The 15,141-nt window shown below is 50.6% G+C and overlaps 1 protein-coding gene across 1 annotated transcript in view; it reads right to left on the bottom strand.

The window, feature by feature from the left end:
• The window catches only part of MINDY4 (MINDY lysine 48 deubiquitinase 4), a 79,277-nt gene that overhangs the window by 38,083 nt on the left and 26,053 nt on the right, over positions 1-15,141 (bottom strand). Inside the window, exon 6 of the mRNA XM_023753821.1 lies at positions 3,164-3,222. Coding sequence (XP_023609589.1) covers positions 3,164-3,222 — 59 coding nt within the window. The remainder of the gene's footprint in view (positions 1-3,163; positions 3,223-15,141) is intronic.

Below are 15,141 nucleotides of genomic sequence, written 5' to 3' on the forward strand. Positions count from 1 at the left end.
GGCAATATTTAAGCCTACTTGGAGGCTTCTGTCTAGTCCGGGTTGTCCGGGCTGCACCGGGCCGTGCTTGGGCCCATGGACCGTCTGGGGGTGGAGCTGGGGCCCAGGGGAGGCAGAGCGGGTGGAGGCCCCAGGAGGAGGCAGCCCGCCTTGGCTTCTGCCAGGAGGACGTTGGCCCCCGTTCAGGACCACATAGCAGGCCTCGGGCCCAGATGCGGCGGGACCGCCGGGCAAGGGAAAAACAAAGCACCGCCGAGTGACATGCTGGCCAAGCAGACAAAACCGGCTGCAATGCCGGCGGTTTGAGAATTCTATTTTTAAGGCCCTGGCATAGACATCCTGTTAAAGAGAAGCAAGGGATTTGGTTTCCTATCCCATTCATTTGTCCCTTGGAGGAAACCATATGTAGAGGGTAATATATAACAGAGGCCCCACCGTCTTTTCCCAGGTGCCCATGGGTATTTCCTGGAAGTGCCCAACACCCCCGACTAGAGTCTCAGCACAGCACCCCTCAGGTTTCGGTCGATAGCAGACTCCATCCTCACCCTCCACCAGGGGCCCTTCCCCACACACCACACTGCACCGTGTCCGGATCATCCTGCCTCCAGAATGTCTCCTCCTTGCCCACCCTTTCCCTCACTGTTACAGGAGAATGTCATTGTCTTTCCTCTCTGAAATCAATAAATATAGACACATATTATATACATATATATGTAATATATGTATATATTTATATATATAATATGTGTACTTATATATATATATGTGTGTATATATATAATATATATTGTGTATATATAATATATATTGTATATATATAATATGTGTATATATACTATATATTGTATATATATATGTGTCTATATTTATTGATTTCAGAGAGGAAAGAAGAGAGAGAGATAAAAACACCAATGATGAGAAGAATCATCGATCAGCTGCCTCCTGCATGTCCCCTACTGGGGACCAAGCCCACAACCCAGACCATGACCTGGTTCATGGGTCAGTGCTCACCCACTGAGCACACCAGCCAGGCTCTTTTCTATTTGCTCATGAAGCATTTTATTCACCTTGTGCCAGGGATTATGAGGGACAAGAAGGGGTGATGCCTGAAACATCATCCCTGCCTTCAGGGAGATCCACGCCTAGAGGGGGAGACAGAGCCCCAAACGGGCAATACAAGGTCATTAAGTGCTAGATGGAGAAGAGTGCAAGGGTCTTGAGAGCAGAGGGGAGAGGCAGGTAATTCTTCCTTTGAGCAGGGTCTCCCCATATAGAACAGGGCCAATCACCTCTTCTCTGGACTGTTCCAGAGCCCTCACCAGTCTCCCAATGTCCAGGCTCTTACTCCTAGAATCTACCCCCCCCCCCTCCCAAGAGACGGCCCCCCACAGCCCAAGCGCTGCTGGCCAGCACAGCCTCTTCTTGCTGGCTGACCATTCAGTCACCCTCCAGCACAGTGCTCAACACAGGCCTTGCCCGGCCATGGCCCTCCTTCCCACCCTCCTCGCCCCGCACCCCACCGCTTCCCTTCCGGGCAGGTCGCCTCAAGCCAACCTCTCTCACACCCAGGCCTTGTCTATGAGGCTCGTTTCACACCTCTATTTGGCAAGACTTTGCCATCCTTCAAGCCCAGTCTAGATCCCACCTCACTATGGAAACTTCTAGAACCCGCCACAGAACCTGCAGCGGCGCAGAACTGTGGGTGTGTGCTTCCTGCGCTGCTGTGGAGGCCACTCTCTTCCTTGGTGTCACCCAGCCCTGCCTGCGAGGAGGAAGGCCCTCTATTCCCCTCCATCTCCTGCAGCGGCCCCCGGGGCCTGGCAGGGAGCTGCCAGCAGAGGTTTGCTGAGCTGAACCAGGAGAGTGAGCTGGGCGGGCAGAGCGTGCTGTTCTTCTGACCAGATGTGACTCCTGTTTCTGCCCCCCCCCCCCAAACCTCTCCCAATCTCTGGGTGACGGGTCCCATGGGCTCTTCTATCTCCTCCTTTTCTCAGTCTCCCTCTGGAAAACACGCCGTGCTTCAAAGAGCCGGGTTCTGGGAGATTCGCTAAAAGCCTTCCTTCCACGAGAAGCCCGTGGGACCTGAAGGCCCAACGGCTTCGCCTTCTGTTCAGACAGGAGGGGCTCTCAGTGGACAATCTTCCTCTGAGGCTCCTTAGAAAGGCTCCGACGCCAGCGCTTCCTGGCTCCGGGCTCCGGTCTGCTCCTGTCTGCACAGCCGTGCACCGAAAGGGCCTTCCCGGGCGGCCCAGCGACCCCACCTGCCCCTCCTGGTGATTCAAACCCTGAGGCACCTCTGGAGCAGCAAAGCAGGATACACACTCCCTCAGAGGCCTGCCCTGCCTTTCAGCTTCTTCAAAGCAAAGCCTCAGATGGCACGTCTCACAGTCAATTCTAAGGACCCTGCTTTCTGCTTCAGTTTAAAAGGGAGCCTTAAACGGGGAGGAAAGTGTGTGCACAGCTCTTATGTGCCAAATGGCCCACAGGTAGATCGCTGCTTCCAGAAGAAGAGCAAATGTAAAAGGCACAAGCCCCATCCTCGCTGTCTGGCGGGCAGCTCGTCATTCTCCATCTACCACTGCCTTTGGCAAGCCCTGCAGACACACCGTCTGGGGGCGGGGAGGGGGCGGGGGGGGGGTGTAGAGAATTACAGAAAGAGGGAACACTGCTTCAAGACTAACGCGTGCATGCGGAGTTAGGGGGTCTACATACGCGCAATGCACCCAGCTGAGCGTGCCCTATGCACCTCCCTGTTCTTATGTCACCTCAATCACACGTTGATAAGTGTTGCAGGGAAATGGACTTCCCAGGCACAGCTGGGCCAACATGTTGACTGAGACGATCTTCTGGAGGCCTCTGTGGGTTCTGAATGGCCCTAAGAACCTCCAAATGCAGAAAAGGCTCCTCGGGCCCCCAGGGTGGACTCAGAAATGCACAGACTTCTTAGGTTTCTCCAGGAGGGAAAGACGGGCAGCGCAAGAAGACAGCAACCAAACAGGAGCTTGCTCTGCTCCCGGCCAGCCATCCTTCCTGAGGTCAGGGGGGGAGAAAGGAGCCCCCGCCCCGCCAGGAGAGGGCCCCACCACCCGCCACCTCCCAGGCAGAGCACGAGAAGACCCCGGGGGCCTGGCGGGCAAAGCCCGGAGGCCAGAGTCACACCTACCGAGCTGCAGGGCCCCCAGCTCATCATCGACCTTGCAGGGCACTGGTACCTGATGTTTCCTAGAAAAAAAGAAAACGTCACTGTACCAGGGGAGGACAGCAGAGAGTTGCCAACGGCAGAGAGCGCCAGAGGGGGTTCAGGAGACGGCTTCTCCCCAGCCTGGCCCTCCGCTCTGTGTGTGCCTTGTACTGGTCACTCTCCCTCTCTGGGCGACAGGTTCCATATCGGATGGGACCAAATAGTCTCCAAGGTGCCTTTCAATGCTGTGAATGTTGTTAAACACACACACACATTCTCTCTCTCTCTCTCTCTCTCTCTCTCTCTCTCTCTCTCTCTCTCTCCACACACACACACACACACACACACACACACACATCACAATGTAGCTTGACACTTGCCAAGAACCTAATGCAAGTTAATTTGCTGATGTCACCATGATACTGCTGGGAAACACACATACACACACACAAGTTCTTGTAATCATTACACAAATTGTTTTCATCTCATCTCTGTTTTGTTTCCTTTCTCCAGCTTTCCTGTAAAGCTTTCAGCAGCCATTTAAAATGCACCAGAGAGCCCAGCCAATGTGGCTCAGTGGTTGAGCGTCCACACATAAACCAGGAAATCATGGTTCAGTTCCCAATCTGGGCGCATGCCTGGGTTGCGGGCTCAATCCCCACGAGGGGGCATCACTGATGTTGCTATCTCTCTCTCCCTCTCCCTTGCTCTCTCTGAAATCAATTTAAAAATATATTTAAAATACTTTTTAAAAAATGTACCAGAGAACCTGTGCTGTGCTTCTGATGGGTAGACTCAGGTGTATGCATGAGGAACTTTCTTAAAACGATCTACCTGTCTTTAACTCTCTTTAGATTTTTCTTCCCCTCCCGCAGGCATCCCTCTGAAGTAAAGCAAAATCATTTTCTAAAAAGAATGTATTAAAAATAACCACATGACATAACTCTCTGAAAACCCATTTGCTATGTTAAACTGACAGCTCTTTTGATGGTGACATTGAAATATGTTTTCCTCCACCATCCCTGCAGGGTGAGATATGACTGAAGTAACAATTGCAATCTTGCCACGGTGGGTCCTATTGAACTGGCTTCCTCCTGAAGATGAATGAAGGGGCGTGATGGGGGTCGCCCGGGACGTGCAGTGCCAAACCCGAGCACTCCTGCTTGTTCTCCGGGTCTCCTACGCTGGTGCTGGAACACGGAGCTCTTCGCCCTCCCCCCTCCAGGCAGCCCTCCCCCTCTCCCGGCCTCCCCCACTCATCAAGCCATTTTCCTCCATTCAAAACCGCCTGTCTATACCCCTGGCTACCAGAATTCTGCAAGCATCCTCGTGGGGAATGGGGACAGAAGGAGCTGGAAAGAAGTGTGAAGGCATGGACGGGCGGTAGAGGATGTGAAAGGTGGACGGTCAGCACAGAGGCTGGGTCAGACCCACCCTCCCCAGTCCCCACACTCCTATCAGAAGCCTCCACCCCACCAGCTCTGCCACTAAAGGCCAAGGACTTGAGTCCCACCTCTGTCTAAACCTTCTGGAGACTAAGACGTCGCTATCTGAAAGCGATGCCTGAGGCGCAGGTGCCTGATGGGCGCTAGGATCCCCCTTGGACCGCTGCGAGCAGAGAACAGCAGGGGCTTCCCGGGCATCTCTGGAACTCCCAGGGCGGTAACGCCTCTCGGGTACCCATCTCTGCTCTCTGCCTTCTCATCTCTCACCCAGACCACTGCAATAGCGTCCTGACTGGCTTCAGGACCCCCCAGTGGGGCCCCCACATCTTCATATGGGTGTCAAAGGCATCTTTCTAAAAAGGAAAGTCGGGCCATACTGCTGTCGGGCTGACCTTCTTCAAAGGTCCCCCATCATCATCAATAATCATCTTCATAAAAATGACAGCGATGTAACAGCAAATAATGCTACCTGATCCTTTGGCTGTCCCAGGCACTGCGCTGAGTGTCTGCAAGTATGAAAAGCCCTCTGCTTCTCAGAGGAGCCCTATGAAGTGTTACTGCATTGAGCCTCAGAGCGGGCCAGTAATTTTCCCAGGGTTGCACAGCAAGCAGGTGGCAGCAGAGGAATTTGAACCCAGCAATGACTCCAAAGACCCACACACACTGCTTCCTTATAACATAATATCCAGGCCCCTTAGGGTGCCCTGTGGGCCTTCTCTGACCTGGCCACCCACCGCCCAAGCTCATCCTGCTCTGCACCCTCATGCCCCCTGCATTCCCTCCATGCCAAACTCCTCAGCTGAGCCTCTATACCTGTTTACAAGCTAGAACGCCCTTTGGCAAACCTACACTAATCCTCTACAGCCCGACTGGGCTGTCACCTCCTTCTCAACTCCAAAGCATGCATTCATTCATTTCTTTACTCTCACCCAGCAAACATGTCGCACTTATCTGACAGGCCTGTCTCCCTGCCCAGGGAGACCCAGCCTTGTAAAATGAACAGCCATAAATTGCAATATGAGGTGGTGTGGTAGGTTGAACAATGGCCCCCAATGAAATCCACACCCTAGAGCCTGTGAATGGTACCTTATATGGTCTAAAGCAGCGGTCAGCAACCAGTGGTCCGTGAGGTCCAAAAGTTGGCGACCGCTGGTCTAAAGGACTTCGCAAATGGGATTAAGGATTTTGAGATGGAGGAGGGTACCCTGGATGACCCGGGTGAGACCTTGTAAGAAGGAAACAGAAAATCTGACAGAGAAGAGAGCTGATGCGACAACAAAAGCAGAGGTTGGAATGTACTAGGAAGTTGGAAGAAGGGGCCACAAGCCAAGGAATGTGGTGGCCACTAGAAGCTGGAAAAGGCAGGAAACAGAGTCTCCCTAGAACCTCCAGAAAGAACTAGCCCTGCCAACACCTTGACTGTAGCCCGGGGGAACTGGTCTCAGACTTCAGTCTCCAGAACAGTGAGCTAATAAAAGCAATGCACGTGGTAAGAGAAGTAACCGAAGAGGAACAAAGGACTGGGATTCTCCCGGCCGCCTGTGTGCCCTGCGCCCAGCATCGAGGCAGTGCTCCTAGATGGATGCTGAGGATCAAGTGACCCTCATAGAGGCCGGGTGACTCACATAAGGTCACACAACTTACATGTTCAGAGCCACGACTCAAACCCAGGCTGCTGGCTCTTTCTTCTATTTGATGCTTCCTGTGGACCATGGGACAAAGTCCAAACCTCCCAAGTGGCCCCCCTGGCTCCTGAGGGCAAAGCCATGAGGCACGAGGGTGGCCACGAGTCATGGTGAGAGGGTGGGGTGGCGTTCCCCCCAGTAGAGTACAGCGGGGCCGCTCCCGGTCATGGGACTTCCACCGGGCGCCATCCATCAGCTGCGAGAGCCCCGCTCAGATGCTTTGTGCCGTTTCCCGGATCTCATCACCGAGGGGACTTCAAGCAAGTCCACACTCGGGAATGCGCCTTTGTTCCTTTCATGTGTCCCTTTGTGGCATGAGCATTACAAAGTTTAAAAGGTCAGTTTAAAAGCATGTTCTTGCCTTTGAATGAAAACCATTATGAAAAAACAATGACAAAAAGATAAATCAAGGATTCAAAACACTTCTTCAAAAGGTGATTGTGCCAATAACCCAGAGACTTGTGTCAAAGCGTGCTCCTAATAAATCCATGGGAAGCAGGCCGCAGACAGCCAGCTCGCCTGCTGTGGCCGGGCCGCCACTCCCATCCAAGCGCCTCTCTGTGCCCCAAGGGAGAGGCAAGGCCAGGGCACTGCGGGGTTCGGAGCTACCTGGGGCCAGGACTCAATCCCTGGGTAATTGAACCTCAGCTTGGTGGAAAGAGCCACTCGGAAGCTGGAGTTCTTATCCCTGCTCCCCCCACTTCCTGTGACCCTGGGCAAGTGACTTACCCTCTGTGGCATCCGCTGCCTCGTCTGTGCCTTGGGGAAGCCTGAGCATGCCCACTCCCTGTGGGGCATGACCAGGTTCAGGGCTCTGAGAGGTCGTGCCGGGCCATGCTACTCTTGCAGATGCTCTGCTGCTTATGTATCCCTATGGTCAGAATATCACACCAGCTCCTCACATAAAACCAGATGAGGAGATGACCTTTCCTGTATGTTGGTACTGGATGCTCGGCTAACTTAGTTATGGATTCCAAAAGAAAGGTATCCCGTGAGAGTGAAGATATTGATCACTCACTGTATGTTATATTTGATGGAAACAGAACCCAGTGTGAATGGAGTCCAAGTTGATTCATGGAGCACAGGAATCCAGAATACAAGAAACTGACATAAGACTTCCCAAGCCAATGATATCCTGGCACAAGAAACCGAAGCCATGTAGAATTAGCTGGGGCACTTCCACAAGGAGGGCCATGCATGATTCCCACGTGGCGGAGAGGAGAGAGATATCTGTAAAGTCCCCACTGAAAATATGCTCAAAACAAAAACCTATTAAGTGTATCAGAAAAGGATGCACCGTAAGTGAAAGCCGGCTAAAACAGCAAGCAGGACTCCCAAGAAGCCGAGATAACAGAACAACAATCTAAAAGACTTGTAATTTGAGATATTAGAGAAAGCTTTTTTAAAAATGAAATGAAAATCATAAGAAAAGAAAAAGACTATGAGAAAAAAACTGGCAGCTGTAAAAAGTAAATAGTCTCATAAAAATTAAAAAATGTATGAGCATTATAATGATAATGGACAATAATATATTTAATACATTTTTTAAAATATATGAGCCTGCTTCTAGAAGAGGAAGGGAGGGAGCAATAGGTAATGGAAAGGTCTTCTCTATAGAATACCATCAACTAATAAATCAAAAAGAATGATAAAAATTAGGAAATCACCGTTTTATAAACTCCTAGTAAAGGGCACTGACGGATGCTAAAACCACTGGTGAAAGGCTTTTGAGGTTAATAATAGCCTGAAAGTTACAGATTCCTTATTAATTGCAGAAGGGAGGTTACCTTTATAATGATGGAGAAAGCACCTTCGTGGAGTGACCCAACTGCACATCACCAAAAATAAAGCAACCTGGCCTCAGGGGCCCCTGGTGTGATGTAACAGGAAATGCGCAGCATCGTATGTGTGCTGTCTTTGCCAAAGGTGTTTAAAATAAACCTAATAACAAAATAGGCATATCTAGAGTGTGGTCAATAAGACTACACTCACCATGAGAAACTAAAGAACGGGGGGAAATTGTTTGAGATTAAAAAGAGACTGGAGAGACATAACTATGCTAAACTCAAGCCTAGAAGGTATTCTGGAGCCACTTGGAAGAAATCTGATTACGGGTTTCATGTTAGCCGTTACTGAATGAATGTGACGTTCCTTGGGTGTGATCATGGAACTGTAGTTACGTAGGAGAATGTTCTTATCCTTAGCTGAAATATTTGGGAGTAAAATATGATATCTGGATTTTACTTTCAAATAGGTGTGTGTGCTACAAATACATACTCCGTATAATTTAGATGGGAGAAGAAAAAAGAGAGGGAAAAAAATGAGACAAAATCTTAGAGTTGTTGAAGATAGGTGAAGGTTATATAAGTGTTCGTTGTACTATTATTCCAACTTTTCTACAGGTTAGAACGTTTTAAAAGTTGGGAATAAACTCTTTGTAAGCTTAAACAGGAGACCAGATGCAGTGAAGAGATAACAAATGACTAGGAGCTATCAGATGACATCACTCAGAATGCAACTCAATCAAAGAGAGGAAAAGTATCTGAAGGAGCAAATAGAAAAAAGGGAGGGGAAATTTCAAGTCCACTAACCCTCTAGAAGGAGTCCCAGAAGGAAAAGCTAAAGAGAATGCATGAAAGGAACTTACTGAAAAGACAACTGCCAAGAACTTACCGGACAGGAATCCAGAGAAACAAAGTAGCGTCAAATGGTGGGTGTGACAATGAGTGCACGCCCAGAGTGTCCTACTGAAACTACTGGAACACCAAAGACAATGAGAAAAACCTCAGAGAAAAGATAAGCAGCAATTACGTAAACAAGCAACATGTTTAATGTTCAAAAGACTAAAGGTAATGACAAATGAAGACATTTTCAGGCAGAGACTAAAACGGTTGACCGTCACAGACCTTCACTGAATGAACTACTGCAGGATTTACTTCCGGAAGAAGGAAATGAAACCCACAACGTCGTGAATGTATTCAATGCCACTGGATTGTTCTCTTTAAAATGGTTAACTTAAAAAAAAAAGAAAAGGAAGGAAAAAGAAAAAGTGTGGCAAAATTAAAGTATAAAATATAACAGGACAAATGATTTCAGGCATATCAGTAATTATAATAAAGCAAATAAATTAGCCTCATCAGCAAAAAGAGACACTGAGGTTGACTCTTTAAATTAGCAACATGCTGTTTCCCAAGATACACGACCCAAAAGGTGAAGAGGAAAGCATGGGAAAAACCAATCACTTGCATGCCAACCATTTAAAAGCCAACGTAGCTAAATACTATCAGATAAAAATAGACTTTGGGATAAAAAGTATTATTCCTGATAACCCTATCTGTTACAGAATAACAAAGAGAACAATTCGACAGGAAATATTAGCCATCATGAACCTCCATAAAATGAGGTTAATAATAGTCCTACCTCCAAAGAGGATGATATTAAACAAATTAACATGTCAAATACTAAGAATAGTACCCGGCACACAATACTTGCTACAGAAATAGCTGAGATGATGATGATGATGGTGATGGTTAATGAGGCTTATAACCTTGATTCCAAAAACCTAACACTTATAAACACAAGTGAAAAAATATGAAATAAAATAATAGACAATTGCATCAGCCATGAGTTCAAAGAAAATTATGACCAAGTGGGATGTAAGAATATTGTAACATTAGAAAATTGAATAATGTAATTCACACCAACAGGTTGGGGGGGGGGTGTAAAATAATCTCAATAGATAAGAAAAAGCATTTTAAAAAGTAAATACTCGTTACACATTTTAAAAATAAGAACTTAGCAGGCTCGTGGAGAAGAGGGTTTTGCTCTGCTTGGCACGTGTACCTGGACCCTACAGAACATCCTAACCCTGAAGCCTGGAGCCTCCCAGTGGAGGCAGTGGCCAGATGAGGAATCCATATTCCACAAGATTCACAATTATCTAGAGCAGCAGTCGCCAACCGGTGGTCCGCAGTAGAGATACACTAGAGGCAACACGATGAGCGACACTGACAAGCACCGCGCCGAGTCCAGCTTCCTGACACAGGTCCAGCTCCTGCTCCTATCCAGCTTCAAACAGAACATCCTTTTGGAATGAGCCAGAGGGTGAGATGGCAATGAAGCAGAGTGTGCACATGGGAACTGGACAGACCTACCACAGGACCAGAGAAGATGGGCATCGCCTAGGGACACACTAATTGCCTGGCGTCTCCACCTCCATGTGACCAGAATCGTCCTTGGGAGGCTGCAAGGGCCATGACATCCAGGATTCTGGGCTTCAGCTCTGCAGACCCAGCCCGTCCCCAGCCACGGCCCCTCTGGGCGAGGGTGCCACAGCGCGCACTGAGGGGTGGCTGCGTTTGCTGGTTTCTGCTTCCCAGCAGTGACTTTGCACAGCCCTTAAAGGCTCTCAGCAAAGGCTGAGCTTCGGGAGGAATAAGACGTAGAGAGGCGGGCAGATCCCTGAGGGCAAGCTGATCTAAAAAGAACTTTGGCCAAAACCGGTTTGGCTCAGTGGATAGAGCGTCGGCCTGCGGACTCAAAGGTCCCAGGTTCGATTCCGGTCAAGGGCATGTACCTGGGTTGCGGGCACATCCCCAGTGGGAGATGTGCTGAGGCTGGAAGGAGGTGTGGGGGTCACCTGGCAGAGGCTCGGTTTTCTCTACCTTCCTCTCTGTAAAAAATCAATAAAATATATTTTAAAAAAAATAAAAAATAAAAAAAAATAAAAAGAACTTGGGCAGATCCCTGAGGGCAAGCTGATCTGAAAAGAACTTTGATTTAATCCAAGTTCTCTATAGAAGGGCAGATCTTTTCCTCTAGAAGCTCAGCCAAGCTCCCCCAGAAAGGACGAGGTGCGGAATCGGAATCGGAATCGGAATCGGAATCGTGGTGAGCTGAGGCTGGAAGGAGGTGTGGGGGTCACCTGGCAGAGGCTCGGTTTTCACAGATGAGGAACCTGAGCTCTGCAGAGAGGAAGGGGCGCCTCCCGTGTCCTTGGTCCCAGGAGTCAGCCCGAGGGGGTCCGTGTCCGGCATCGGGAAGGGCCCCACCCCCCTGAGCCTCGGAGTCAGCAGGAGGTTTTAAAATTAAGCCCTAACGAGCGTGAGGTCTCCTTAGGGTTGGGTTATCGAGAAGTCATCGTGTGCACAGGCCATCACAATGTGCAGCGACTCTAACAGTTGCCAGCTCTGTTGACCTTCAACATTTAAAAAAAAAAGTATCTTTTTTTTTCCTCTCTTTTCTTTGCTCTTTAGGATGTGGAAAACCTGACTAGGATTGCCTGGTCTGACATTTCCTGTGAGAAAGCTCTGTTTGGAATACTGTGAAAGCAATCTGCCTTCACAATTCAACCCAAATAAATTATCTTCCTGAAACTAGTGAAAAACCTTCATTGGGAATTGGGCTGCCAACCCAAGTCTCTCTCATCCGGGTCCATGATGACGAAGGTTGGACAAAAATAGGGATCATCCTGTGAGGACAGATGGGGGGGGGGCACTGATGGCCCCGCATCCTCCTGGAAAAGCCATCGGCCCGGCCCATCCAGCAGGAGGGAAGACACGCTGTACTCCTGCCTCCTGGACCATTGTTCTTCGGGCGATGATTTCGCAGCTTAACTATCTTTCCGTATGGCCCCTCCCCCCGGCCTTTGGAACACACCCTTGACCAAAAGCCTGCAGAGCCCGAGCAAGATCTGAAACCGAGTCCACAGGCCTCCTCCTCCCTCAAGTCAGGCCGGACTCGGGCACATTCCAGAAACAGAGAAGAAATCTACCCCCGTCACCAAGGCATCGGATGGGAGGGTTCCTTCAAGGGCACACAACTGGCAAATAAAACTGAGCCAGGTGTGGCCTTCCCGCATATTATTCTCCCATTCTCCCAATTGGCACCAGGCCTTGGCACACAACTGGTGTTTAATGGATGCTCCCTCTGGACGCCGAGGACCCAGTTCCCCGGATACAGCCGTCCATCCGAAAGGGCTGGAGAGGCTAACCCAGGCCTCCTCGTTTAACCCTTCGGCCCTAGCAGGAGCGGGGCTGGGAGTGGGAGCTTTTGCCACAGCCCCCGGGTGGTGGTAAAGCCACAGAGAGAATTTTAGGCTCCCGAGTCCCCTGGGTTGGTTTTCGTCTGTCCCCGCTGGATGTCAGCAGCACTGACTGCATTTTGTTAAGACGCAAAACGCACCGTGAGAGGTTGGCGACACTTCCCTAAGGGCCCTGAGCCGGCGGGGCTTCGTGGCTCTCCGTTCCTATGTGCCGCCCGCCCTTTGCTGTGGCTGCAGGTGCCTGGGTGTAGCTAAGACCAGTTCCTCGGAGGAGACCGAGAGGCAGGCGTTTTTGACACTTGTTTTTGACGTGGTGCCTGAACCAGGCCTCAGGGCCCGCACCCCGAGTGAGCCCCGGCTGCACGCCCCGCAGGCGGGACCGCCGAGGCTGCCCCTGGTTGGGGCTCCTGGCAGTGGAGTGAGGACCAAGGGATGCCCTGCCTGGGACAAAGGCTCCCCTGCCCGCCCTCCCGAGGCTGGTGTGAGGCCCCAGGAAGGAAGGAGCACCTCGACACCCCGGGCGTCTGAAGTACCGCTCGGAGCTATAAAAGGGAAGGTTCTAACACGCTGCCTAGAAGACATGACCTAAGAGTTGCCACCGGTTTCCATAGCGGCCTGGAAAGCTGTGTGGAGATGTTGACTTGGCTGCTAGGAGAAGCCGCTTTCTGGCACCTTCACTGTCCTAATAAAGGCAGCATGTGCAGGGGGGGACTGCCCAGCGGGAGAGGCCGATTTCTTCCGAGTCCCATTAAACACTGAGTCCACTTAGGCTCCGTGTGGTTCAGTATGCCAAGGGGTGGCTTGAAACCACTCCTGGGATAAAATGTGTTCCGTTTGACTCATAAAACGTTCCCCTGACCAGCATTAATAGAAGAGCCGTGAGCAGTGACTTTGAAATGACACTGTCTGGGCCCCAGGTCAACTTCCTACCAATTTGAAAATAGAGACATTTGGGTTCATTTGCCTTTAGAAAAGGAGGGGAGGCTTACGCTTACATGACACTTGTTTTTATTTATTTTTTTAAATATATTTTTATAGATTTCAGAAAGGAAGGGAGAGGGAGAGATAGAAACATCAACGATGAGAGAGAATCATTGATCAGCTGCCTCCTGCACATCCCCCCGCCACACACACACACACACACACACACATACACCGGGGATTGAGCCTGAAATCCAGGCATGTGCCCTGACCAGGAATCGAACTGTGATCCTAGCTCAGTGGTCAGCAAACCGCGGCTCGCGAGACATATGCGGCTCTTTGGCCCCTTGAGTGTGGCTCTTGCACAAAATACCACGTGCAGGTGCGCATGTACAGTGCGATTGAAACTTTGTGGCCCATGTGCAGAAGTCGGTATTTTGTGGAAGAGCCACACTCAAGGGGCCAAAGAGCCGCATGTGGCTCACAAGCCGCAGTTTGCCGACCACTGTCCCAGCTCATAGGTCGATGCTCAACCACTGAGCCACACTGGCTGGGCAACACTTATTTTTGGAGTTCATGTCTTCCCCCAAGTGGCCCTGGGGAAAAGCCGCCTTCCCTGGGCTCCCATTTTCCTCTGTGACATTCTAAGGGTTTAATGTTGCGTAGCTTTGTCCCTATAGACAACTGTTTATCTGGGGTTGTTTCTACTTTACCACGCGCTGCAGAGCACAGCTCTGGTGGGAGGAGGCACAGAGACCTCTGAGCTGGAACTTGCCGTGATGTCCTGTTTTCACAAGTGAGGACATCGAGGATCAGGAAATTGGAGCACAAGCCAGTGTGTGACACGTGGCCGACGATGATGTGAGGAAACCAGCCACAATGCGGGGCATCTTTCACAGGCTCCGTTTGGTCATTGCAAAGGCTGGACTTTTAGTTCGAGATTATGGCTATATTTAAATTTTATAAAATTGTTTTCATAGCCTTACTTAGCCAGAAAAATAAGAAGCCCTAGCAGTGTGTTGGCACAGTCTTCTGTTTTTGTAAAACTGGCAAAAATTAGATATTTTTATATTCTTTGTCTTAAAGAAGCCACCCACACTGTGTTAGCTTCAGGCCCACAAGGTCAGAGTCTGAACCTGAAGTTGGTCCCCCAGATTTTTGGTTTTGGTTTTTGTTGTTGTTTTGCTGACCCATGAATTCCCAGGGACCCACTGCACCAGAGAGCTGACCCCAAGTCTCCTCCGGCCCGCAGTCCTGTCACTGCCTTCCCCTTGCTGGTACCGAGACAGGCCTGGCCGAGGCCGGCCCTAGAGCGTCTCTTCCCTCCACGCACACCGCCAAGAAGAAGGAACCTCCAGGAAATGCCGACCGGCTCCGAAAGCACAGAGGGCTGATTGTTTCCTGGGCATTTCTTAGAAAAAGGAGAAACCTGTTGCTGGAAACCCAAGTTAGCTCTGCAGACTGAGCATTACGCCACTCACACACGCCCAGGGAGCTGTGGGGCTTCCAGGGCCAGCACACCCGGGGCTAAAATTAGACATGCCCTAAGCCAGCGGGCGGCCACCGGGCTTCTCCTGCAGCCGTTTTCACTCGCAATGGGGTGTGAGGGCCCTTGGTACCAACCAGGGCGCGGTTTCCCCCCTCCACACCCTTCTGGGGTCACCATCCAGCCCCTAATGAGGGCGCCCAGCTGTTCAGCACAGGTGGCTGGTGGGTGGGCCCGGCAGGTGGGGTGTGCAGGAGGGAGCTGGGATGTGGCTGAGAACAGCCCCTCAAGGATGGGATATCTGAGCTGGAACTTGCCGTGATCCCCGAGGCGAGAAGCACAGGGCCCACCTCTCTGGGACTCGGACGTGGGGACTCCAT

Source organism: Myotis lucifugus, unplaced genomic scaffold (genome assembly GCF_000147115.1).
Source record: "Myotis lucifugus unplaced genomic scaffold, Myoluc2.0 scaffold_52, whole genome shotgun sequence".
Lineage (NCBI taxonomy): Eukaryota > Metazoa > Chordata > Mammalia > Chiroptera > Vespertilionidae > Myotis > Myotis lucifugus.